This window comes from Plecotus auritus (genome assembly GCF_963455305.1).
Source record: "Plecotus auritus genome assembly, chromosome: 11".
NCBI lineage: Eukaryota > Metazoa > Chordata > Mammalia > Chiroptera > Vespertilionidae > Plecotus > Plecotus auritus.
In genome coordinates this window covers 4,222,487-4,248,351 of record NC_137777.1, presented here as the reverse complement: position 1 = coordinate 4,248,351, position 25,865 = coordinate 4,222,487, and the positions used below count along the sequence as shown (strand labels likewise).

Below are 25,865 nucleotides of genomic sequence, written 5' to 3'. Positions count from 1 at the left end.
ACGTAGGGTCTGCATCTCCTCAATTTCCAGGGGGCATGTCTGGATGTTTTCAACTATTAGGTGTTGGCGGGATTGATCTTCCTATTTCCAAGAAAAATGGCTTAGCAAGCTCTGGGACGGCATATGTCTCATTTCTGACAACGGCCTGGAGTGTAAAGCAATGAAAAACAGGCCGATTCAAAGTCCTCTACTGCCCACAGCGACTTGAAGCTGGATGGGACAGACAGGCCTTGGCAGCAGCGCTCCAGGTTCGCTGGGGATTTCAAAGGCTTCCTGTGGTTGAGCGATGATGAGCCTCCGGCAGATGGCTGGTGTTCCCCCACAGAGGGTCTGCTTTGCATCAGCGACTGTCACTATCCCGGGCGCTGGGAGCTGGGTGGAGAGACTTACAATCATCCCTGATCATCGTCACCAGATGCCCCCGGAGCAGATGTCTGATGGGTGCCTACAAGCAGAACACCCCTGTTGGCTCTTTACAATGTCACTGATTGCGTGTCACCATGTGCTTAGCACTAAGCGGACTCTGGACAAGGTTGATTTGGGAAGGTCAAGAAATATAAGAGAGACCCGGGGAAGCGATGCAGGAGGAGAAGGCAGCCGGTGAAAGGTGCACTCTGAACCCTGGGGAGTCTGGCCTGGCGTCCTGCCCAGCTCAGGACTGTGGAGTCCATAGCCATGCAGATACAGCACGTGACCGCCACAGAGGGCGATTAAGACCACGCAGCCCCCATCAACCTCAGGAGCCAGGCTCCATGCCAAACCCCAAAGCCCTCAACGTGTCCGGAAGCCTGCAGCCCCGATTCTGGAGCCAGTGCTGATGACTCAGAGTTGGCAGGCCTGTCTGGGGGACAGGGACGTCCTAACCCAGCCGTCGTGGAAAGAATGCAAGGATGTCTGGACAGGCAGCGCCATCCACCTGACGTATTGCTCAGCAGGATGGGGATGATGGTTGCTTGGGCTCTAGGTGCCCTGTCACGATCAGTGACATCGAACCGGGGACGTGTGTGGGGCATGGAGAGAAGGTCAGAAGTCTGTACTCGGGAAACGGATTTGGTGGCGGATGGCCTTGGGCCCTGCGTTTCCTCCGTGGCTCTGAGTGCCATTGACGGCCTTGTCGTCCTCACTCATCCCTCCTCGCCGGCATCTATGTACTGAACACCAGTTCCCCACAGGCATTGTGGAGGTGGGGATATAAAAGGAGTCAGACCCAGGTCCCAACCTCAGGCAGCTCTAGTGCTTTCAGCAAGCCAGACAGTCCCGGTCAAGGGTGAGCTTAAAGAGAGGGGCGTTTGGTGAGTGCTGTGCGAATCCAGACGGTGCTGCGGACTGGGATGCTTAAGGAATGAGTGGCCTGTCTGGCGTGGCTCAGTGGTTGAGCATCAAGCCATGAACCAGGAGGTCACCAGTTCAATTCCCAGTTAGGGTTCATGCCTGGGGTGTGGGCTCGATTTTGGCGGTGGGGGGGGGGTGCGTACCCTGAACAGGAGACCAGGTGTCTGACAGCTCTGGTTTTGGGATCCGGGGGCTGGAAGAGACTCCAAGAAGTTTTTTTTTTTTTTTTTTAAATATATTTTATTGATTTTTTACAGAGAGGAAGGGAGAGGGATAGAGAGTTAGAAACATTGATGAGAGAGAAACATCGATCAGCTGCCTCCTGCACACCTCCCACTGGGGATGTGCCCGCAACCAAGGTACATGCCCTTGACCGGAATCGAACCCGGGACCCTTCAGTCCGCAAGCCGACACTCTATCCACTGAGCCAAACCGGTTTCGGCTCCAAGAAGCTTTTAGGGGTGCACCTGTGTGGCGGGAGAGGACAGTGTGGGGGAAGTGAGGCAGGGTGGTCCAGTGGTCCCCAGTGAGAGCAAGCCTACTCCAGCTCATAAAAACACACACCTTCCTTTGCAGGCCCGAACCCCCTGGAAGGGACTCAGGGTGCCCTGACCAGTTTCCAGCAGGTGTATCTCTGGAAAGGTAAGCTCTATGCTGGATGGGTGGTGTTGGGAGGGGGGGGTGGACACTGATGACAGGAGCCTGCCCGGCCCTGGCCTCCCTCCGGGGCACACTGCTCTCCAGGGAGAGACGACAGAGATTTTCTCTCCAAGCTTGTGCTCTGCGTGGACCTGAAGGGCCTGAGCTCTCATCAGATGGGACACCAAACTCTGAAAGAAAAGGGGAAAGATGGAAACCCAAGAAAGGAGGGAGGAAGGAAGGACTGGCTCCCGTGAGACCAAGTTTGCTGGCCACGGGCGCCCTTGTTCCTGGAATGGGAGCTCTGACGGCAAGGCCGACTACAGGGAGGGGGTGGGGCTTTTCCCGGGGGCCTTGGCCACAGGTGCCTTGCTCCCTGAGGGCAGGGGGAAGGGACCAGCCCCCGGGGGTGGTGCATGGACTCCCGCTGCGGTGGATGCACAGAGCGGAGGGGAGGGGGCAGGCAACGAGGAGGCTCACATATCCGCACGTTCAGCATCACCTTCCTGTGTGTCTGGTCCCTCTGAGTTTCCTGAACGTTGACCCAGTGCCTCCTCGGAACAGGGACTGTGCGGGCACTTGGGATGCATCTGAGGACTATGGGATGGGAGAGGTGGGCGGGGCACAGCCTTGACCTGTGAGGCAGTCCAGTCTCAGGAGGGAGCAGGCAAGAAGTGGACCATTGCTGTAATGGCTGCAGGAGTTGGTGAGAGGCACGTAGAGAAGATCCCAGCCCCTATATCCCCTCGCTCCTCTCCCCACGATCCCTCCTTCCCGACCTCTAGTCCCTGAGAGAGGGAGCTGGCGACCTATGTCTATGCCTGTGCAATGGTGTGAAAGAGGCAGAGTGTGGGCCTAGAGTGGCTGGGAATGAATTCTGCTTCCATTACTTACCGCCCGTGTGACCTTGAACACACATCAATTATCCCCTCCAAGCCCAGATTCCCCGTAGGTGATGCAGCAATAGAAATAGTACTTGCCCCGTAGCATGGTGTGGGCATTGGCAAGACAATACATGTAAAGGGCTTAGAACCATGCCCAGCGCATGATAAATGCAGGTTCATGTAGGTGGTGGTGGTAATGGTGATGGTGATGGATGGGGGAAGAGCAGGAGAAGGAAGGTGGAGGAAGAGGAAGAGAGGGAGGGGGGAGGAAGAGGAAAGAAAGTACCCATCATCATCATCTTCATTTTAAAATGGTATGATGAGGTTATACACTCCCTCTCTCATTTAGTCTTACCTATAAGGAGGGGGGGGGGCATTTTTGTTCATTTTTCCAGACAAGAAAAACAAGACTTAGAGCAGTTGAGCGAAATGTCCACAGGAGGTCCTGGGGTGGGACCCAGACACTGGTCCCAAGTTCAGTGCCTCCCAGTGATTAGAAAGTTCTGATAAAGAAGGAATTAGCTGATAGGAAATTAAGAAATGGCTTCTCCCTGGGATATTCCCCATACTAAACAGGAGCACCCCAAACTGTCCAGTACCCCGTTCTCCCCATCGGCTCACTCTGCTGTCACGGAAGACCTGGTCCCAGCCTGGACATTTAATTTTCTTCACTCTCCGTTGATGTACTTGTCACTCACATGGCATAAGGTATGCCATCGCTCTGAGTCTCCGTTTTCTCAAGAGTGAAATGGAAGTCTTACTCCTTACCTTCGTAGGGCTTGTAAAGGTCAATATTTATGAGCATGTTTCATTACCCTGAAAGGGGTTTATAAATGTTACTCATTTCAGTACCAGGGACAATGATAGCTCTGTTCCTGAGAGGTTGGCTGACATTCCACCGAAGGCCAAAGGGTGCAGACCTGGTCCCGGAATTGTCCCCGGTCATGTGTTGGGCACCTGGCTGCAGACCGTGACGACCTCTCATGTGGCCACCTTGTTGGCCTCCTCCCCCCGAACCTCAACATTAGAACAATGATTCTTTTTCTCCTCCTAGATTCTGACATGGGGTCTCGGCCCGAGTCTACGGGCTGTAGAAGGGACAAGGGACCAAGGTCAACACCTCCACCAGAAACAGGTACCAACCCCAAACCCTTTGGATCAACGTGGGCATCTGGCTGTGGAGACAAGATGGGGATGGGAAGGGTCTACGCCAGGCGTCCTCGAACTACGGCCCGCGGGCCACATGCTGCCCGCCAAGGACATTTATCCGGCCCGCAGGGTGCCGCTGCCTGTCCTGCTTAGCAGCCAACTCGTCCCGGGCCCGCAGGGCGCATAGGAATTTGTTCATAGTTTTTTTTTTTAAACTATAGTCCGGCCCTCCAATGGTCTGAGGGACAGTGAACTGGCCCCCTGTTTAAAAAGTTTGAGGACCCCTGGTCTACGCGATGAGTGGACCATTCACATGGCTCTGTTCTGCAGCTGGGACTCCCTTTGAGGTTCTAGCCCAGCTGAGATGGGAGGACCAGCAGAGCTTTGTCTATTACTCCCAGGTCTTGGGGGGCAGGGGGAGGAGCTCCCCTCCTGGTGGGTGTGGAAAGGGGTCCTTCTTCTTGGAGTCACATGATAGCTCTGTGGACCGTAGGCGTGGCCCTGGCTCGGAGTATGATGACGGATTTTACAGAACCTTCTCAAGTGCCACGAAATCCTTCACACTGACATTGCCATGAGCCCTGTGTCCACAGTGCGCACTCGGGCTGAGTGCGTATGCCGGGCCACACAGCCTGCACACAGACTAGGATTCCCACCTGCCAGCCACCGCATGGCAGTGGGACAAGGGCTGCGGTGGGGACAGGGGAGGTGGGAGCGCAGGGGAGGGAGGACACCAGGCGGCCTGCAGGAGTCAGGACCTCCAAGCAGCCTGGCAGGGTCTGCCAGACATTTCCAGGGCCCCCTGGGAGACGCTGTTCCAGGCCCGGGAGTAGCTTGTGCAAAGGCCTGAGGACAGCCGAGGGTGGAGGAACTTGGAGCCCCCTGTCTTGCTTTCCCTCCGTCCTCCCTGTCTGTGCTCCCTCCCTGTGCCGGGCCTGGTGCAGTGGTGGGGGCGGGGAGGCATGCAAACTGGCCCTGAGACACTAACATGAGATGCAGCACCTCCCAGGGCTGGGGGTCCCAGAGGAGAGGATGGCCACGTGACCCCTGGGTGTCTGCCAGTGCTAGACTTCCGGCCTTGGCAGACCCCCATAAATCTTCATCCCCCTTTAGAGATTGTTGCTGGTAAGGAAGCTCCAAGGCAAAGTGGGGGTGTATGTGGGATGCAGTGGCCTTAGGCCAGAGCTGCGAGCTAAGGAGTATTGTAAATGTGCCCTGGCTCATCTCCATCACCTGCTTCATACCCCCCGTGTAAGCCCCTCTGCAAAGTCAGGTCCTCATGAGGTGCAGATATGCCCCCCACTCCTGGGTCTGGATGTGGGGTCCCTCAGCTCTGGAGAACCTGCTTATAGAGCCACCGACATCAGAGCGGGGGGGGGACAGTGTTGGTCCCTGAAGCAAGGGCAGGAGCAGGTAGGGGAGGCAGCAGGGCATGCATGCAGGCGGTGCGCAGTGGCCGGGGCACCAGCAGCATGGTGGTGAGTGGGGACCAGTGTCTGCATGCTTCCCGGGTGCCGCTCAAGATGCAGGTAGAGCCTGGACCAAGAAGAAAGCTTGGGCTTCTGTTGTCAGGAAGTGGGGTGCCCAGGAGGAGCCTTCAGCCGGGGATCACAAGGTCTGAAGACACAAGGAGAGATGCGGGGACGGACAAGCTGGAACTTCCAGGGTTGGGCTGAGCGGAGGTGACCTTTGGCCTCACAGATAACGGCCCCTCTGGGAGAAAGAGGGGACTTCCCCGGGGCTTCAGAAGACAGAAGGGGCGTCAGCACCTCCAGTTACAGAGTCAGCTTGGACGCCACAGCTGCCTAAGGAGGGGCGGGCTGCTGTGGTCGGCACAGATGTGGCACCCGGGCTGCCGGGGCAGCAGCCAGAAATGCCGGGGAAAAGTCCCGCCTTGGGGGAGAATTGGACCAGATGGCTCCCAAGGTTTCTTCCAACCAAGATTCTGAGATTTTTGCAGCTGCATAATTTTAGAGCTTTCTGGGGCCTTCTGAACCTTCCTCTCCTGGCTGGACCTCCAGTTCTACTCAGAGCTGCTCTGGCCTCACATACCCTGAAAATGTGCGTGCGTGTGTGTGTGTGTGTGTGTGTGTGTGTGTGTGTGTGCGCGCGCGCGCGTGTGTGTGCGCGTGTATGTATGTGTGTGCGTGTGTGTGTGTGCGCGCGCGTGTGTGTGCGTGTGCGTGAGAGAGAGAGAGAGAGAGAGAGAGAGAGAGAGAGAGAGAGATTGAGGAGATAAGGGAAAAGAGGTTGACTTCTTCCTTCTCTTCCAGATATGACGTCACAGCTCTTCTCCCCTGTGGACCTTACCCAGGTCGTTGTCAGTGGGAACCGGTCCCTGCCCAGCCAGCAACACTGGCTGTTCAAACACCTGTTCTCACCTCAGCAGGCAGACCTGTGGTGCCTTTCCCGTAAGTGTCCTTAGACCTCAACCTTCTGCCTCCTGACCCTGCGGCCAGGCGTCGCAGCCCTCGTTAACAGCTGGAGAAACAGAGAAGGCCAAACTCAGTGGCGTAACTCCCAGGTCACTGCAACGTTAGCACCATGGGCGATGGGAAGAAAGGACATAACTCCTATCTTCAAGATGCTCACACTCTAGTTAATTTCTACTCTGTCCCCAAACCCATTATCCATCCATCCATCCACTTATCCATCCATCTATCCATCCACCCACTCATCCATCTTTCTATCCTTCCTTCCATCCATCCTTTCATCCATCCATCCACCCATCCATCTTTCTATCCTTCCTTCCATCCATCCATCCATCCATCCATCCATCCATCCATCCATCTATCTTTCTATCCTTCCTTCCTTCCATCCATCCTTTCATCCATCCATCCACCCATCCATCTTTCTATCCTTCCTTCCTTCCATCCATCCTTTCATCCATCCATCCACCCATCCATCTTTCTATCCTTCCTTCCTTCCATCCATCCTTTCATCTATCCATTACCCACAGGCATAACCTATGTTCTGGGCCTTGTGTTTGACCTTGGGGGTGAGAAAAACACACACCAATATGCCCGTCAGAGAGCTCACGTAGGCCAGTGGCAAAGTGTAACATGGGAACAGCAGCGGGAGATCATCCACAGAGTTCATAACGTTTGACAGTCCAGTGGCCTCTGGACTGAAGATCCTGGCTGTCTCCAAGCTGGTCCTGCGTAGATCCGGTGGAGTTTTACCCTCTCTCCTCCTGGACTGCTCACCCCTCACCCTATTAGGCTCTGCCTTTATTCGGAGCCACATGGACCCCCTGTTTTGTATATGACCCTCTCCCCAGCTATCAGAACCCCGGTATTTTTCTTGGGCCTTCCCAACTGGACAGCCCTGACTGTCCTGGGCAGGTGCTTGCCTGGAAAGACCCCCTCGGAGGCCTGTCTTCTCAGAAGAACCTGCCGAGGTCACGGTCCCCGGAGGCCTCCCAAGCACTGACCCCGCTGCTCCCTTGCTGCAGGCTGTGTCCAGGAGCCCTCGTTCTGTCAGCTGGCCGAGATAAGAGACAGCGCCCCCTCGTACTTCACCTGCACCCTCTACCCAGAGGCCCAGGTGTGTGATGATGTCCTGGAACCACGTCCCACGGGCTGCAGACTGATCCTGCCCCACAGGCCGAGTGCCCTGTTCCGGAGGAAAGGTGAGCGCTCCGTGTGATGGGCGAAGACTGCGCTTCCAGTGGGCAGAAGTAACCAGATCCAGTCTTCCTTAGATAAAGATAGACTTATCTGTGCTCGTTACAGAAAAGTGACGCCATTCACAAATGCATCCAGGCAGCTGTAGAGAGTAATTCTGCCCTGGAATGCTGGCCCTTAGAGAAGCTACTGCTAATGCACAGAGCAGTTAGAATTCCACCAGGCTGCATGTTACAGAAACCCACCAATGGTGGCTCTGAAAAGATAGAAGTGGATTTTTCTTTCCAGGGCACTAATGACACTATTTTTTAAAAAATATATATTTTATTGATTTTTTACAGAGAGGAAGGGAGGGGGATAGAGAGTTAGAAACATCGATGCGAGAGAAACATTGATCAGCTGCCTCCTGCATACCTCCCGCTGGGGATGTGCCCGCAACCAAGGTACATGCCCTTGACCGGAATCGAACCTGGGACCCTTCAGTCTGCAGGCTGACGCTCTATCCACTGAGCCAAACTGGTTTCGGCATAATGACACTATTTTTAAAAGTATTTTTTTACATTTTTTTTTTTTATTGATTTCAGAAAGAGGAAGGGAGGGAGATAGAAACATCAATGAAGAGAGAGAATCATTGATCGGCTGCCTCCTGTACACCCGCCACCGGGGATCAAGCCTGCAACTCGGGCATGTGCTCCTGGTTCTTACTAGTAAGGTCAATGCTCAACCCCTGAGCCACGCCCACTGGGCGACACTATTTCTTCTTGAAAATTTTTTTCACTCGACACAGTCTCCATTTCTTCCAAGACGTTGTTATCTTTTACTGACTCTTTTCCGTCCTCGCTGGAGGCCCTTCTCAGATATCCGACGCCCTTGGCTTTCCACTCAGTGTGAGAGGAGGGCCCTGAAGCTGGTCAGGAAGCTTCCAGTGAGTCAGGGAGCTTGTTGACTTGAGGTTCGCCTGGAGGGTGATCTGGCGGGGCCACCCTTTACGGGGGGGGGGGGGGTCCCTCATGTCCTGATTTTTAGGTCCTGCCCATAGAGGAGCCTCAGAGTACCTGGCCTGGGGCCTAAAGCCTGGTGCCGTTGGCTTGGATTCCAAGTCAGGGTGGGAGGAAGCCTCGATATTCACCATGCGCACTGACTGGCAAGTCTCCTGCCGTCTCCGGGGTGCTCCCGCCATCACTCTCCCTGGGGCACCCAGGAGACCCTCCCCTCTGTCCTCTAGAAAGTCAGGCTTCCACCGTCCTGTGTTTGGAAGCGGGCAGAGAGCAGAGGGGGGCAGGCAGCAGGAGACGTGACTGCTTCCCGAAGCGATTCCGTGCCCATCCTGCTTCCGCCCACCCCCATCCACGGAGGCCGCCTTCAAGCCCTTTGGGATTCCAGCAGGTGGACGGAGTGGCTTCTGGCTTCTTCCCTCAGAAAAGTCCTCCATGTTTCTAGGCCGATTAACTCCATGTTGTGCTCTGCCTGTGAGTGTCCTGGCTCCCAGGATGGCGTTGCTATGGCCCCTGTCCTGCCGCATTGTCTTGTGCGAGTGCCACGGGAAGCCCTTCACTGTTACTGCAGCCGGGCTGGGAGCGTAACACACCCTCTTCCACTGGACGCGCCCAGTCTCCTCTGTGCACCTTCATCCTCACATTTTTTAAAAAAATATATATTTTTATTGATTTCCGAGAGGAAGGGAGAAGGGAGAGAGAGAGAGAAACATCAATGATGACAGAGAATCATTGATTGGCTGCCTCCTGCATGTCCCCTACTGGGGATCAAGCCCACAACCTGGGCATGTGCCCTTGACGGGAATTGAACCTGAGACCCTTCAGTCCACAGGTTGACGCTCTACCCACTGAGCCAAACCAGCTAGCGCCATCCTCATATTTTTATGGATACGGCAAGTCTCTCCCTAAATAATGTAATTGTTTCCTTCCCCGTGCAGTTGTTCTGAAAGAGACAGTGAAGAACTTTTACACCCGCCTGCCATTCCAAAAGCTGACGGGGGTTTCCATTAGAAGCAAAGTGTTCATGTCCGACAAGTCCATCTCCAACGGGTAAGCTCCGTCATCCCGCCCCATCCCGCTGTGATAGTTATTCCAAGCCACCTGTATCTGCATCCGAAAGAAGGTGATATCTGTCAGTTAAAGGCACACGCAGAATAAAAACATGAAACTCTAGGCAGAGGTTGATAAAGGTAATAAGTAAGTCACCATGTCTAAGAACCATGGCTGCGGCAGATGACTCATGGCAAACGCGAAATGCAGCCTGGACCGCCCGTCAGCTGATGCAACAGGAAATGCAAAAGGACTCGAGCCATGTCTTATCAATGAATGACAATGATCAGACAGACCTTGTAATTAACCTGATCACAAAGCCTCGCTGTGCTCTGTTCAGAAGCTGGAGAGCAAATAGAACTTCTAACAGGACACAGGCTGGGATGGACTTCTATTTTGTTTCGTTTCTTTAGAAACGCTTCTTGCCGTTGTTGTCAGTTAGCTGTTGTATAGTTGTTTTCATTGAAGACGATGCTTCTCTAGGCTTAGCCTCTGGTTCCGACCCACCAGAATCAGCAGGAAGACTTCACAACCCACATTCCCTGGACCTACCGAGCCAGCATTTCTGGGGGTGGGGTTCAAAAATGGGGATTTTAAATAAGCTTCCCCTCTAAAGTACTTTTGAACTTTAGGATCAGGGCATTGACCTGTGAACTGTTGATCTGGGAAGCGTTGTTAGCTGGTAAAACTGTGCTGCTGGCATTTAAGATCTGCTTTGGAGAATGGAGATAAAAAGGTGATAGGATGTAGTCTGTCTGGAGATCAGGTTGAGCACGCTCCCCGTGCTGAGGGGAGGGGGCAGAGAAGGAGGGCTGGAAACAGGGATCAGCCTGCCCCTGCTGTGGGGAAAGGGCTGAGGGACTCAGAGGAGGGTGTGTTGATGGGAAGACACATGATTCAGACTGGAGAAGTGGAGGGTGGGCAGGTGGGCAGGTGGGCAGGTGGGCAGGTGGGCAGGGCTCTGGAGAGGGACTATCAGGACAGAGATACCGCCAGCATCAGAGAAGTTGCCCAAGAGATGGAGGGTTTACTCACCAGGATGTGACTTGGAGTCATGGGCTCTGGGCAGGGAAGGAGAGCGCCAAGAATGAGGCAGGGTCCCCACACCAGAAAGGAACTTGGGGAGAGGGGGCTCTCAGGAATCGGGAATGAGTGACCTGAATTGGGACGTGTGGTCGGGGCAGAGGGGACTCCGAACGGAGCCCAGAGCATTGCTTTGGAGCCACTAAGTTCCTTCTGGTAGGACTGGTCCTCGAAGTTGAGGGTGGGGTCCAGGAGCCACACTGAGGAACCAAGCAAAGTAGGTCCTGACTCAGCAAGCAGAGGTGTGTCCTGGAGTGAGATTAGCCGGCGGTGGAGTGGGTAAGAGGGAGAATACAGCTCTTTGCCACCTAAACAGGCACCTGATTGGGTCACTCCAACTGCAAGCCCTTGCCCCCCACCCCTACCCCCCCCATTTCTGGAGACACCTTCCCTACCATTTTTCCCCTTTCTAGAACCCAAAGCTGAAACTTTCTCCCTGTCTGAAAGGGTTTTAGGATTCTGGGCTAGCTTGGCTTAGAGCCTGGCATATTATAAGCACAGAATTTATGTTCAATGAATGAATAAGTGGGTGAATGAAGGATGGCAATTCAGCATTCCTGAGAAAAGAGTAGAGTGTTTTCAGAAAATACATCAAAGCTAGGAATCCATTCATGCATATTGGCCAGAGCACCCCAATTTAGGAAGTCATAAAGAAAGCAGGCCCCCAGAAGCAAGAATGCACTGTCCCCAGTAGGTCCCGGGCCACCCATGACATCCTTCGGGCCTGCTCTTTCTCTCCTTACGCCAGGTTCTTCGAGTGTGAACGACTGTGCGATGTGGACCCGTGTTGCTCCGGCTTTGGCTTTCTCAACGTTTCCCAGTTAACAGGTAACAGTGACAACACCCCCCACCCCCCCCGACCTGCACACAGCACTCTGCAGCCTAGGAAACGCATTCACATCTACGATCTTACCAAATCCTCAGCATCTCCTCCTGGTGGGAGGGGCGGAGCGATCCTGTCCCCAGATGGGAAGTGGGGCTTGCAGAGGGGAGGCAGCTCATGAAGGTGATAGCTGGGATGTGGCTCCGGGTCTAGTACCTGGTCGGCTTCACTCGGCACGTCTATTTGGCTGGAACGCTCACTGAGCATCTTCTCATCTTCCAAGACTCAGGTCTGGCAGCTGTGTGGGGTGAACTTTGGATCCATTCATATGATCTGTGTTTAAACTTGATTACTTGCTAGCGGTGTGACTCTGGAAAGATCACTTTATCTCGGAGCCTCGGCTTCCTTACCTGTAAATGGGATATAAATGCTCCATCCTCATGGGGCTGTGTGAGGGCCAGGTGATATGATGCAGGCGTCCCCAGCACAGCCCTGATGGGTGATGGGTGCTCCATGAGCGTTAGCTGCCTTCATTCCTGTGCTCTTGGGCCAGAGACAGTAAGGTGCCAGGTTTTTCATCGGTGGCTAAGATCAGACCTAGAATAGCTGTGAACCCCAAATATCTACTAAAGGATGCGTTTGAAGAATTTCCCTCTTTCAGTTTAGAAACTTCTGTCTTGATTATTTTCCTGGTCCTGGTTATTATCATTTTAAAATTTATTATTTTTCTTTTTTAAAAGTTGAATTTATTGAGATGACATTGGTCAATAAAATTATATAGGTTTCAAGAAACCCTAAGATACCTTGAAAGAAATGAAAATGAGAACACAGCCACCCCAAATCTATGGGACACAGCAAAAGCAGTCCCAAGAGGGAAATTCATAGCATTCCTGGTCCTGGTTATTTTTTGCTCCAGGAGGAGAGGTGACATGCCTAACTCTGAACAGCTTGGGACTCCAGACCTGCAGTGAGGAAAGTGGAGGTACCTGGCGCATTTTGGACTGCGGCTCTCCCGACACTGAGGTCCGCACCTATCCCTTCGGATGGTACCAGAAGCCTGGTAAGTAATTGGCTCCGAACCGCTACGTGAGCATCTTCAGTTGACTGGTTTCCAACCACATATTAGGATGATGTCCTGGGGCCTGGAAGTAGATTACTCAGGATTCATTGGGTGCAAACAACAGACACGGGATTCTGTTTAAATTAAGCAGAAAAGGAATATTTGGGGGACTCTGTTCATAGACTCAGAGGAAGGATGACCCACTTAGTCTCAGCAACATGGGTGTGTTGAGGAGGAATGAATGAGCAACCTCCTGTGTGTCACTGTCATCGTTGACAGAGGGCTTTGGTGATGGCATTCAAGCTTTGGTGATGGCATTCAAGCTTTAAATTCCAGGGAGAGAGTTTGTCCCAGCTTGTGAGCCCGCCCACGGGGGCGGGGCAGCCTGAGTGACAGGCCAGGGAGGCTGTATGCACCGGCAGGGAGGAAGTTCCTCAAAGTATAGTTCAGGCGCTGTTACTGGACAGAGGAAGACAGCAGGTGTGCCCTCCACCAGGTTCCCCTGGCTTTCTCATCGCGTCAGTTAGGAAAGTGTAACCACACATCTCTCCTCCCACACCTCTTCCCATCTCCTCATCCCACCGCCTGCGGGAATGTCATTTTCCATCGTTCTCGTGCTCAGGGACCAGCTGGGTACAAAGGCACTTAAGCCGTAGTTACAATTGTTCAGAAATATCTGGGCCTCAGAGAGCTTCTCGTGGGAATGGCGACACAACCTTGGTCCCTGAGCCGTGTCCGCAGCACAGCCAGGCAGACTCCAGGAGGAGGGCGGCCCACGCCTGCAGCAGGGAGCACCGGGAGGGGCCCGCGCCTGCGGGCTGTGCTTTCTGACTTTGCTGACACGGTGAACAGAAGCTCCACGTGGCTTAGCCAAGAACCCAGAGCCCAGATGAGCAACTGTGAATGCAAACGAGGCTGTTTGCAGCCCCTTCCTGGCAGGGGGACCCAGACAGGAAGTATTCTTAACATCTGGGTGGGAGGGCAGGGGCACGAGGGCAGCTCTGTGGTCAAGCATCGACTCGGAGTTCCTGGAAGGGGACGGGCTCTGCAGCCTGGGTACCCTCTGCTCTTTGAAGAAACCGGGGCTGACCATCCTCTCCGCAGCTGTGTGAGGTCTGCGAGGGGGGGGCAGGGCCATCGGTTGGTTTACAAAGTCACATGTGGCTTCTAGAAAAACAGTGGGAGTTTCACAGTGTCCCTTCTTCTGCTGAGCAAACGCGGGTGGGCCTTGAAGCAATTCCAGATGTGGGCGCATCACCCGAGAGGGAGTGACTGGCTCTTCTAGCTGGGTCTGTGAGCACCCTACGTAGAAGCTGATGCGTGTGGGTAGTTTCTATACAATCTGTTCTTCACAATCATTCACCTCCTAGCAAAGCACTTACCCAGCACAGCGTTGGCTCCAGGCTCTAGGCCAGGGGTGGGCAAACTTTTTGACTCGAGGGCCACAATGGGTTCTTAAACTGGACCGGAGGGCCGGAACAAAAGCATGGATGGAGTGTTTGTGTGAACTAATATAAATTCAAAGTAAAGGAGCGGAGGGGAGAGCAAGAGAACCCTCCGCTCTCTCGGCTCCGCGGGCCGGATAGAACAGCTGAACGGGCCGGATCCGGCCCGCGGGCCGTAGTTTGCCCACGGCTGCTCTAGGCTAACATTTTGCAGAAAACATCTTATTTGGTCCCCAAACAACCCTGCGAGGTAGCGCCTATGGTGACGCACCCCCACCCCCCGTTCAGTGCCGGCTGGCAAATATTTTACAACCGGAGAAGGTGGAGGGAAGCCCTGGTTTCCAGCCGTTGCCACTTGCCGTGGTGTAAACACTCTCACCCATGGCCAGTTTCAAGCTACCAACGTGGTGTCCTGGAAGGCAGAGCTGGGAAGAAGCAGAAAGGTTAGCCATCGTTTGTTTAACAAATGTGAACTAGCCGAGCGCGAATGGCTCAGGGTTACACAGCGAGGGGACCCAGTAGGAGGGTCCCAGGGTAGTACCAGTCCTCCCAGGGACAGAGGGTGTTGACGGTTTCAGGGAAGCTGAGAACCGTCACAGCTCAGCTGTTTCTGTCCAGTGAAGGAGCCCCCCACCCGCCCCCACCGGAGGGCGGGCACCCTCTGGTGAAACTCGGGTGGAGGGTGAGAAAGAGCAGTAGCAGCAGCAGAGCTAGGAGACCAGTTCCTGCTGAGACGAGCCGCATGGTGTCCTCCTGGTGTTATGTTGTTTCCAGCATTTCATCGACGTTGCCTGGATGTTCATTTGCAAACCTAGCTTACTCTGAACTGCAAGTTAATTTCCAAGAGCACAGCTACTGGGTCCGAGGCAGGGACATTTCCATTTTTTTAAATGTATTTTTATTGTTGAGAGTATTACAGATGTCTCCATTCCCTCCTCCATTACCCAACCCCCCCGTTCCGCTCCCACCCCGTCTCCAGGCCTTCACTACACTGTAGTCCAGCCGTGGGCAAACTACGGCCCATGGGCCGGATCTGGCCCGTTCGGCTGTTCTATCTGGCCCGCGGAGCCAAAAGAGTGGAGGGTTCTCTTGCTCTCCCCTCCGCTCCTTTACTTTGAATTTATATTAGTTCACACAAACACTCCATCCATGCTTTTGTTCCGGCCCTCCGGTCCAGTTTAAGAACCCATTGTGGCCCTCGAGTCAAAAAGTTTGCCCACCCCTGGTGTGTCATGGGTTGTGCATACATGCATAGGCATTCTTCGTGTGGACGCTTCAGTGCCTTCAGAGGAGGTCACATTGCTCTCTGAAGACGGCACCGACGCTCAGGATCTTTGCTCTGAGCCGCTTTCTCCCAGGAAGGACAGACGTTCACTCAGACGAGCAGGGTGCAGGCTGGCCCGCGGGTGTAGCGGGAGGGGCATGGCGGCCGGCTGGCAGCATCTGAGTGTTGTCTGAAGAGTGCACAGAATATGGGTGACGGAGCCTTCGTCAGGGGTCCTCAAAGTGTGTCCCAGGGCCAGCGGGGTTGGCATGTCCTGGGATCTCAGGTGCCACCGCAGCAGGCACGGGGGTGCGCGTGGGAGAGGCGCCCCTCTGGTGTCTCCAGCCCCTGAGAGGTGGTGGTCACTTGGGCACACCCGAGCCCTCCTTTCTGACGCAGGGTGGTGCTGGGAGTCGCACATGCTCTCTGCCTTCCAAGCCCAATTTTGCCGCCACCCAGTTGTCCCTCCCGTAATGCCCTCCGAGCTCGGGGACCCCGAGGGGAGGAAGAGCTAACGGGCTGCCTTCTTCTCCTTTGCAGTCGCTCAAAACGGTGCTCCCGGCTTCTGCCCCTCGGTGGCTCTGCCTTCCCTCCCGGAGAAAGGTGAGCTCCCTGTCAGTGTCTCTGATGTCGGTGCCCCCTCCTCTTCCTCCTCTTCCTGCTTCCTCTTGTCCAGTAGTCTGCCGCTCGCCAGACCCTCTCCCACTCGCTCGTTCCAGCTCCTACCCATTGCACACGTGCAGAGGCAGGACGGAGACCCGCCCATTTCACAGATGCGGCAGCCGACTCACAGCGATGGCATGACTTGGTCCAAATACCCCAGCTAACTGGACTAAGCAGGGTGGGGCTCAAGCCCCGTTCTCTGAGGCCCCTTTCACCCCATTAAGGAAAGGCGAGGCCAGCAGAGCCCTGGGGCGATGTCAACCGCGGTGGCACCTGTAGCCAAAAGGGAGAGAACGCAGCTAGTCCTGCACCAGAGCAGAGGAGTTCGGGCTCACAGCCATCGGCACGCTGGGTGGCGCTGTGGCATCTAAGGCGGGCACCAGCCCTGAGCCCAGGAGCAGCCCAGACTGAGGCTGCCTGGGTCCAAGGCGGCAGGAAGCGGGGGTGGGGGGGGGGAGGGGGCTGCTCTGGAAGGGGTGCGGTGGGAGGGGGCGGGCCAGCCTGGGCCTCCTGCACGTCCCTTCCCCGTGTCCACGGTCAGGAAATGAGAGGCTCTGGAAGCCCCCGAGACGTTAATTCCTGCCCTGTGACCTGACGTCTGAGGGCTCTAGACACCTGTCATTGCTGCCTGGTGGAGAGGCAGGATACAGCTCCCGTGGGAGGCGGCCACTTACGGTCAAGGCCACGGCCGAAAGTGTAAGTGGCCCCATGATGTCAGGTTCCTCCTCTCCGTGGAAGTTGCTAACTTTGGAGGTCATTTATACATATATATATATATATATTTTTTTTTTCTGCACATTTTATTTTTAAAAAAATTTTAAATGTATTTTTTGTGTGTGTTGATTTCAGAGAGGAAGGGAGAGGGAGAGAGAGAGAAACCTCAATGAGAAGAGAGAATCATGGATCAGCTGCCTCCTGCACGCCCCCACTGGGGATCGAGCCCGCAACCTGGGCACGTGCCCTTGACTGGGATTGAACCCGGGACCCTTCCATCTGCAGGCTGACGCTCTATCCACTGAGCCAAACCAGCTAGGACTTTCCTGCACATTTTATAGAGAATGTCCGTGTCTGAGCACATTATGGCTTCAGGTTCCTGAGGCACGGGGAGGTGGGTGTCATTGTTGCCCAGTCAGGGATGGCAGGGGTGGGGCTTAGGGAAGGGAGAACATAATCACGGCCAAACACACGGCACACGTCCCAGCCAGACTGTGGTCAGACTTGATTTTGAGTTTTACCAAGGTAATACATGAACATTTGAAATAATCTGGGTCCCCAAAGGTTTATGGTTGTGTTTGTTTTTTAAGTCAGCGTGTTCCCCGTCTCACCGCGGCCCACCTGCCATTGGCACTGCCCGAGGGAGGCCGCCACCTTCCCCGTGTTTAGCTATTCCTCTCGCTCTGGCCTCTACGTTTCTAAGCAACCAGCGGCTCTTGCCGTGCCTTGATTTTTCAGTCTGGGAAGTAACAGCTGAGTCCAGGCCTTGATGAAGGAGGCCTTAGGGCTCTCTTTTGTCACCTTTTTCTGATCTTCCTCCTTCATTCTCAAAACCTAGTCATATCGAGACTTGGGGCTGAAGCAAGTGTATTTGACTGTGAATAAGGTTCCCCAGGGAGCCCCAGCGCAGAATACAGACTCCTGTTATCACTAACCACCCGAGTGGGGCCTGAGCTGGCCGACCTGTTCCAGCCCCAGGTGCCACCCCTGCCTTCCAGGGCCCGGCTGCCCCCTGGGCTGCCCAGGGGGTCCGTGCAGGCAATCCCAGGGGGTCCGTGGAGGACATGGCATGTCTCACCCCACCCCCCTCGGTACCGGGAGGGTTAGTGCTCCACGCTGCCGTGTCGGTCAGCACGCCTTCCTACCCTTTCCTTCATCTCGACATTTGTTGAAATCCCTTCGTTGCTGTTTGCTCATTTCCGTCGTCTCCCTTCGTTAGCTTTGTGGGTTTAGATTTTCCATTCATTACTCCACTTTTAGGGGTCTGTGGAGGGAGAGAAGAGGTATGTGCGTGTTTAACGAAAAGCAATAATATACTATTTTTTCGGAATCTTTCAACCTCTAATGATCCAACACGCACGGTGCATGTTGTCCTCAGCACTGTGCTAACCATTTGCTCCTCACACGAACCTCAAGAGACGGGTCCTCACTTACCACTTACTGCTTATGGGAGGCTGGGACAGCGCAGACGTAGTGAAGGGCGGCCACGGTGATGGGCAGGTGACTCCACGTCGGTGTGTCCAGTCTCCCAGGCTTTCTGTGTGGTCTGAGCGTTGGAATCGCTCCACGGTGTAACTTTTTTTTTTTTTTTTTTACCTAACATTGCATTATGTGTACATTTCCAGATTGTTATACAGGGTGGGGCCCAAGTAGGTTTATAGTTGTTTATATGGAAAATAGAATAATTAATAAATAATAATAATAATACAAGAATAAATGGTGTTTTGTCTACTCACCACTGGAAACCTACTTTTGCCCACCCTGTATATCTCTCTAAATCATGCATGCACGAGTATATTCATTCATTCATTCATTCATTCATTCATCCATCCATCCATCCCTCCATCCATCTGTGTCCCACTGTCACCATGCTCCCAACCTGGTGATGAAAAGCAGGTGAGGACAGGACAGCCTTATCAGTGACAGCTGTCCTGTTATCCCACCAGGTGGACCCCCTGCCGTTCACAGCACCCCCCCCCCCGCCTCCGTTTTGGACATTTGGTTATTTATGGCTCGTTATGAGAATACTACAACGAATACCTTCGTGCAGGGAGCTTTTGCCAAGAACCAGCTCATTTCCTCCAAAGTGAAATGATTGTGTTTGAGAACTTCAGACTTTAAGAGCCTAGACTTATATTGCCAAAGTAGTCTCAAACAGTTCTTCCTAGTGCTTTTTCCCCCCCACCACATTCTTAGAATCACTTAAAAATATTACTTCTTGAAATTATAGGTGAAGAGGGCTCCGGTATCTAATTGCCGGATGCAAACCGTTAGGCACAAATCAACCACAGCGTGACTAGCTGGGAGTGATGGTACGTGCCCCCACCCTGGTGTTTTGCTAAACGTTTGAATTGCTGACATGCCAATTACCAAGAAAAGAAAAAGGAAAGATGGCGTGTAGCCACCCACAATCTGTGGCTCTGAGTAGATGTTTCCGAGGCAGAACGGGCGGTCACAGTCCTTTTAAAGGCGCCGCTGACAAGTGTGATCTGCAAGCAGGAGCGACATGGAGCCGGCTTCCCATCTGTGCTTAGCGTTTCCAGCTTGGAACTGGGCGTCTGAGCGTGTGCCTTTGATTCGAATTGGAGGGAGGGCATAATGATGCCTTAGGATATGGGCATGCCAACGTGATTCTGACATGGAGTGTGCGTGTGTGTGCGTGCGTGTGTGTGCGTGTGTGCGCATATGTAGACTGCTCATCTCTATGCAGTTTCTATTCAGGGAGCAAAGGAAATATTTGTTGCATACCAACCATTTCAAAAATCATTTAACGCTCCTAAGAAAGTCTGATGGTAGTAAGATCTGCTTCTCAGATAAGGAAACTGAGGCTCGGCCGGGCTGCAAGGCCAAGCTGGGACTTGAACCCACCTGTCGTTCTGGCCCCTCAGAGTTAATAAGACGCTTCAGTTTGAGCTTCTGGAAGGGTGAGCGAGGTGGACAGTCCGGTCGTGGCCTTGTCTGGAGGCCTAATCTCTGGGCCTTGTTTCTTGAAGGAGCCGGTGTATCAGCCGCCGCTGCCAAGTCTAGCGTGAACGGGGCTTCCGAGGCGCTGATGGGTCGGTGGGGATGGCGAGGAGAGGAGGAGGGGCTTTGGACCTGGGTACAAACCATGCTCCAGAAACGCCTCTGAGCACTTGCCCGTGTTGCTCCAGAGAGGGCTCCTAACGCCTTGGCTGGTTTGAAGGCGGCAGGAGTTTGTCAGATGAACACGTTTCAGAAAGTGTTTCAGGAGACAGTGAGTTGTCTGTGCGAAGGCCTCAGGGCATGACACCGGGGGTTGGAGAGTTCGGTATGGCAGACACAGGGCCATCAGCGGGACGCGGAGGAAGATGCGCAGTAGAAAAACCCAGCGTTTGGAACTTGACCTTGGCGAGATCTCTTGGGGTGGGTGAGTGAGCAGGAGAGTGACAGCGAGCTCCAGGGCAGGCAGGAGTGGAAAAGTATGAAGGCAGAAGAGGCCATCTTCCACTTCGATGGAGTTCTGGTCAGTGAACGTGCACACGCCAGCCACTCCTAAGTCGTCACTTACGTCCCAGGAGACGCGCGGCGCTGGGGTTGGAGGCCTTGACGGTGGGGTAGAGGGAGGCGCCCCCAGATTCACCACAGCAGGCAGGGAGGGACCACGGCCACATAAGCCACACTGTGACATCAGGACCAGCGTGCATTTGCCAGATGGCCAAGGGGGCACAGGGAGGTGTCCTGGGCGGAGCGGGGGCATGAACGGAAGCCGGGGCATGTGTTGGCACGGCACATGCAGGGGGAGACAGTGGTTCAGGACCGCAGGGCGGGGGGAGGTTGGATGGGGGCCGGGGCCTGAACGATCATGTGCGTGGGGTACCACACACCCTCCCGGGGCTTCAAGCCGCTGCCAATGAGCTCTAACCCTCTCCACAAGCCCTTCCCTTGGGCTGTGAGGGGATGCCCTGCTGGAGGGACAAGCTAGATTTTGAGAAAATGAGGTCAATGATGTCATCTGTGTATAGAGTACCCTTTTACTCTTTTCAGGGAAAATTGCACATTTTTTTTTAAAGGCTCACAACAGTAAAATTGCTATTTCTTCTGAGGAGAAAAAACGTGCATTGAGGTTTCAAGACCCATAGCCACCTACCCGGAGAGGGCGCTCTGGGCTGGGCCGTCCTCGCGGGCACGGAGCCGCCTGGGGGCGAGCACTGTCCCGTCTCCCGCCCGCCCAGGCAGGGGCTCTTCCCAGGACTTATCCCGGGACGGGACACCTCCCGTGTGGCCTTTCGCGCTGTCGCAGAGGCCCGCTGCTCGCAAGCACATCGGACAGTTGGGTTGCAAGCCAGAGGAAAACACAGAAAACTAGTCTTTAGAAATTTGTTCGGCCCTGGCCGGTGTGGTTCAGTGGATAGAGCAACCACCCGCAGACTGAAGGGTCCTGGGTTCGATTCTGGTCAAGGGCAGAATCCCTGGCCCTAGTCGGGGCGTGTGTGGGAGGCCACCAATCGGTGTCTCTCTCACATCGATGTTTCTCTCTCTCTCTCTGTCTCTCCTCCTCCCTTCCACTTCTCTCTAAAAAAATCAGTGGAAAAATATCCTCGAGTAAGGATTAACCAAAAAAGAAAGGAAGAAAGAAAGAAAGGAAGGAAGGAAGGAAGGAAGGAAGGAAGGAAGGAAGGAAGGAAGGAAGAGATGTATTCTGTATTCTAAGTTCATTTCACGCACGGAACTTCAAAATGCCCTTCAGGACATGCTCCAGCCTTTGACCTTGAGTGCCCTTGGAGGGGCAGGTGCAGCACAGGTTGCTACCAGCAGAGAGAGCTGTGCCTGAGGCTGCAGCTGAGAGGGCGCAGGGGAGGGGGGTGGGAGGTGGGAGGTGGGGGGAGTGGGGGGATGCTAAGAAAGACGCCTTGTGAAAGTCTGCCCTGGTTGGCTTCCCAGCGCCGCCCCCAACCTCAGCCTGGAGCCCAGTGACAGCCACAAAGCCTGAACTCGGTGGACGGAGTGGAGGCGGCTGCCCGGTGCTCTCCGGGGCCACGATGGCAGGCAGAGCCCTCTTTGTCCGCGTTGCCTCCATCCTTCACTTGCGCTGCGCCCGTAGGTGGATGGAATTCAGTTGGTCTTTCCAGCAAATGTTTTCCATTAAAGCCAGAGCCAGAGTCCTGTGATCCTAAAACGTGTCAGAGCTGGCAGAGCGCTTGCACACCATCTAATCGAGGGAAGCAGGGGGCCTCCTGGTACTGCAGTGAGCCTCGCAGTCAGTGCGCTGACTGCCGACCTGTTCCATCCCTCAGCCATGAGCGCCCTGGGCCCGCCTCTCGGCCTCCGTGCCTCCCTTTGCTTCTGCAAAATGGGACGATGGTGCAAATGAAGCACTGTCGATCCGGTAGGCTTTCATTGAGGCTTAAATAAAACGCAGCGTTCACCACACAACCTGGGGAAGAGTGAGTGTTGAAGAAATGTCAGCAATAATTCCAAGGCCAGACCCATGTTCTTCCAGAGAAAGGGTCTCTCCTCATTTTATAGTGGCAGAGCTGTAAGATTACACACTTGGAGAATTCCTTTGTGCCCTAGCTGGTGTGGCTCAGTGGGTAGAGCGTGGGCCTGAGGACCAAAGGGTTCCAGATTTGATTCCAGTCAAAGGCATGTACCTGGGTTGCAGGCTCCACCCTGGGCCTGGTCGGGGCATGTGCAGGAGGCAACCCATCAGTGTGTTTCTCTCATATAGATGTTTCTCTGTCTTTCCCTCTCTCTCCTACTCTCTCCCTATATATATATAAAAAAAAAAGTCAATGGAAAAATATCCTTGAGTAAGGATTTGAAAAAATAAAAAATTCCTGTGGGCTGCATGACCGTCAGTCACTGTGCTAACTGCTTTCCATATTTTAAGGAGGGCCCACAGGGACATCGCAGTTGGCATCGCAGGGACATTCTACTTGCGTCGTGGCACCTGGGGCACCTGGGAGGGTGGGGTGGTGCGAGTGATGGTGCGGCTGCCCTGCAGCAGCCCAGGTGCACTGTCGCCTCCCACGGGGGCGGCTCCCAGACCCCTCTGCTTCTCTGAGACCCAGGGCTGAGGAGGAGAGAGGCACGGCTGGCAGGCTGACTGGATGACAGCAAGGGCAGATCCAGGGAACGCGGGAAGGGAAGTGCGAGGGGCTGGCTCCCAGCTGGAAGGCTCCCTCTCCCCAGGGACGCCGGCCGGCAGGAGTTTCCACCAGCTGCGGAGGCGCTGGCCCTGGCACGCAGCTCTGGTGTCCCTGCCGCAGCTGTCATCGCCCCCCCCCCACTCACTCAGCAAGTGTTTAGTGAGCACGTACTCTGTGCCAGCCGCACGGGGGGGCTGTGGCAGTGAACGGGGCGGGCAGGACACCCAGCCCCACGGAGCTTCTTCCCAAGGCATCTCTATGGGGCTCGCTCCTCCCTGCCCTGAGCCAGCGGCCCTCCCCGGACAGGCCTCCCACCACCCTGTCAGAGCAGCGCCCCCGATGCTCTCTGCTTCCTCCCCCGCCTTAGTGTCTTCAGACAGCTCATGGCCAGCACAGCTTCTGCCTCGACGCCTTCTTGCCCGTTTGTCTGTTCCTCCTCTGAAAGGTGAGCCACACAGGCAGGGACTTCATCTGTGCTCACGGCTGTGTTTTATTTTGTTTATTATTATTTTTTAAAAATATATTTTTATTGATTTTCAGAGAGGGAGGAAGGAGGAGAGAGAGAGATAGAAACATCGATGAGAGAGGAAGTCATCGATTGGCTGCCCCCTGCACGGCCACCTCCTGGGGATCGAGCCCGCAACCCAGGCGTGTGCCCTGCCTGACAGGGATTGAACTGGCGACCTCTTGGTTCCTGGGTAGATGCTCAACCACTGAGCCATACCAGCTGGGATCACTGCTGTATTTTAGCACCTAGAAATGTGACTGGTACCTAGTCAGGACTCAGGAAATACTGAATGAATGAATGAATGAATGAATGAATGAATGAATTTCTCTTGCTTGCTTGTCTGCTAGACTCGATGTTCCCAAGGGCAGATGCTTTGTAATTCACAGCTTAATCCTAACACGTAGCAAAGTGTCTACAGCAGGTGCTCAGTATCACATTGATAACGGTTTTTAAAAAGCGTGCGTATTTAGGTTAGGTTAGTGTTGGAAGCTAGGAGCGTTTCACGAGTGTTTGTTGAAAGAGTGAGGCCGCAGAGGAATGAACCGGTGGATGAGCGGCGGCGGTGGAGGGGTGCACACCACGCTGGCTGTGGGAACCCTTCCTTCGCCTCCTGTCAGGTTTGTAACCTCGACCCGTTTCAGGGACACTCCTGAGTCCCAGTGGCCTCACCTGTGAAATGGAGATGATGGTGTCTGTTTCCGAGAGGTTGCTGTTAAGCTTGACATAGATCGTTTATGTACAAATGGCCACGCTGGAGGCCTGGTGAGGGTGGCATGGTTGGGATGTCTGGATTAGGTCGGCACCCCGGCTCTCAGGGTCGCCGGCACAGGTCGCCTTCGGAGCGCCGTGTGGCAGTGGCACAGCTGCCCCCTGTGGGACTCTGCAGTGTGCCTGGGGGCATCTGACTGCGGTTGGCTGATGATTGCATCTTAACCCCTGTGAGACCTCAGAGGGTGGAGAAAACAGGATTTCCCTTGAAAACCTCCTCCCCAGGCAGCTGGTTCTTGGACCCCACCCGTGAAGGATTTTCTCAAATTTAAGGGAGAAAGGTCCAAGAACAAAGTATGCCAATGTAGGGCCTCCCTTTTGGTTTTTAAATATGACATTTCCCCCAAGAGTGTTCACATTTTAACCAGCGGGCAAACCAGGGAGAGCTCAGATCAAGCGCGGACAGCCAAACCACCTGACGAGTGTTGCGGGAGGTAATTTAGACAGGCCGCCCGCCTAGGGCCTTTCCAATCATCCTGTGCAGCCGACGACGACTGACACATCCCTGAAGGCAATTAATCGGCCGTGGTAGCTTTCCTTTATTTTTATGGATTTTACTAATTTTAACTGTTGCTTAGAAATGGTAATACCATGGCCGTGGCCGGCGTATCTCAGTGGTTAGAGCATTGACCCTTGCACCGAAGGGTCGTGGGTTAGATTCCTGGTCAAGAGCTCCTGCTTGGGTTGCAGGTTCGATCCCAGCCTTGGTCAGGGCACATGCGAGAGGCAACTGATCGATGTGTCTCTCTCTCCCCTTCCCTGCTTCCTCCCACGTTCTCTAAAAATCAACGGAAAAAGTATCCTCGGGTGAGGATTGACATCATTTTGTTTTTAATGGTGATGCTATGTCACAAGTGGCTAGTGCTACACAAAGTTGTTGGTTTTTTTAAATGATCCGTTGGGCAGTCCCCATGTATTGATTTCTGCTGAATTCCCTGACCTCCGTGGAGGAAAGAAATTTGATTTATTAAGGAAGCAGTCACATTCCCTCCCGCAGGAGGGGAGAGGGCCCAGCTCAGGAGGGACCAAGGAAAGGTTCCACATGGAATTCGGAGGCGGAGCAGAGGGAAGTGCCTGCTAGGTACCTTCCTAGTGTGAGGACCGCGAGCAGAGGCGCAGTAGCACGAAGGAACTTGTCTCTGGAGAAACGCCAGATCAGCAGGCAGACCCGTCCCGTTCTCATCCTCTTTCAAATGATCACAAAATAACAAATGTCCTTTTCTCCTTCTTCTTTCTGTTCTTAAGGGGACATCTGGTTTTTATTTGAGTATTACCAGGGGGAAAATAGCCCAGTGTGACGTGCTTCTCACTTGAAAGATAGGGTCTGTTGAGAAGTCAGGATGCCAGAGTGTGGGTCCTGTCCCGTACGGGCCGGGACCTTCCCAGCGGCGAGCGAGTGCTTGTGGGCTCAAGGTCACAGCTTGTGGGCTCAAGGTCACAGTGCTGTGCTGGTGCCCAAGGTGCTTTCCCTGCCTGAAAGGCTTCCGACTTTACTATCTCAGCCCGGCCAGCCAGCGGGGGCGTGGCAGCCACCGGCAATATTTTCTCAAGCTTTTTCCGTATTCACCACCAAGAGGGATTCTTCCTGGCTCTGACGCAAGAACAGTAAGAATGCTGCGTGCGCTTGGAAGCCTTGCAGGGGACACTCCTTGTTATCTTTATTCTTGGGGATGCTTAAGAAAATCCCATTTCCCTTTAAGAAATGGGCCTGGGATTATTTGGGCGTCGGAGAGAAGAAGGTTGGCATTGGCT

The 25,865-nt window shown here is 54.3% G+C and overlaps 1 protein-coding gene across 1 annotated transcript in view; it reads left to right on the top strand.

Moving 5' to 3' along the window:
• The window catches only part of TG (thyroglobulin), a gene marked incomplete at both ends in the record, with an annotated part of 170,570 nt that overhangs the window by 52,286 nt on the left and 92,419 nt on the right, over positions 1-25,865 (top strand). Inside the window, 8 exons of the mRNA XM_080646381.1 lie at positions 1,909-1,974; positions 3,910-3,990; positions 6,278-6,415; positions 7,459-7,635; positions 9,564-9,675; positions 11,507-11,586; positions 12,498-12,641; positions 15,891-15,953. Of these exons, the coding sequence (XP_080502507.1) occupies positions 1,909-1,974; positions 3,910-3,990; positions 6,278-6,415; positions 7,459-7,635; positions 9,564-9,675; positions 11,507-11,586; positions 12,498-12,641; positions 15,891-15,953 (861 nt within the window). The remainder of the gene's footprint in view (positions 1-1,908; positions 1,975-3,909; positions 3,991-6,277; positions 6,416-7,458; positions 7,636-9,563; positions 9,676-11,506; positions 11,587-12,497; positions 12,642-15,890; positions 15,954-25,865) is intronic.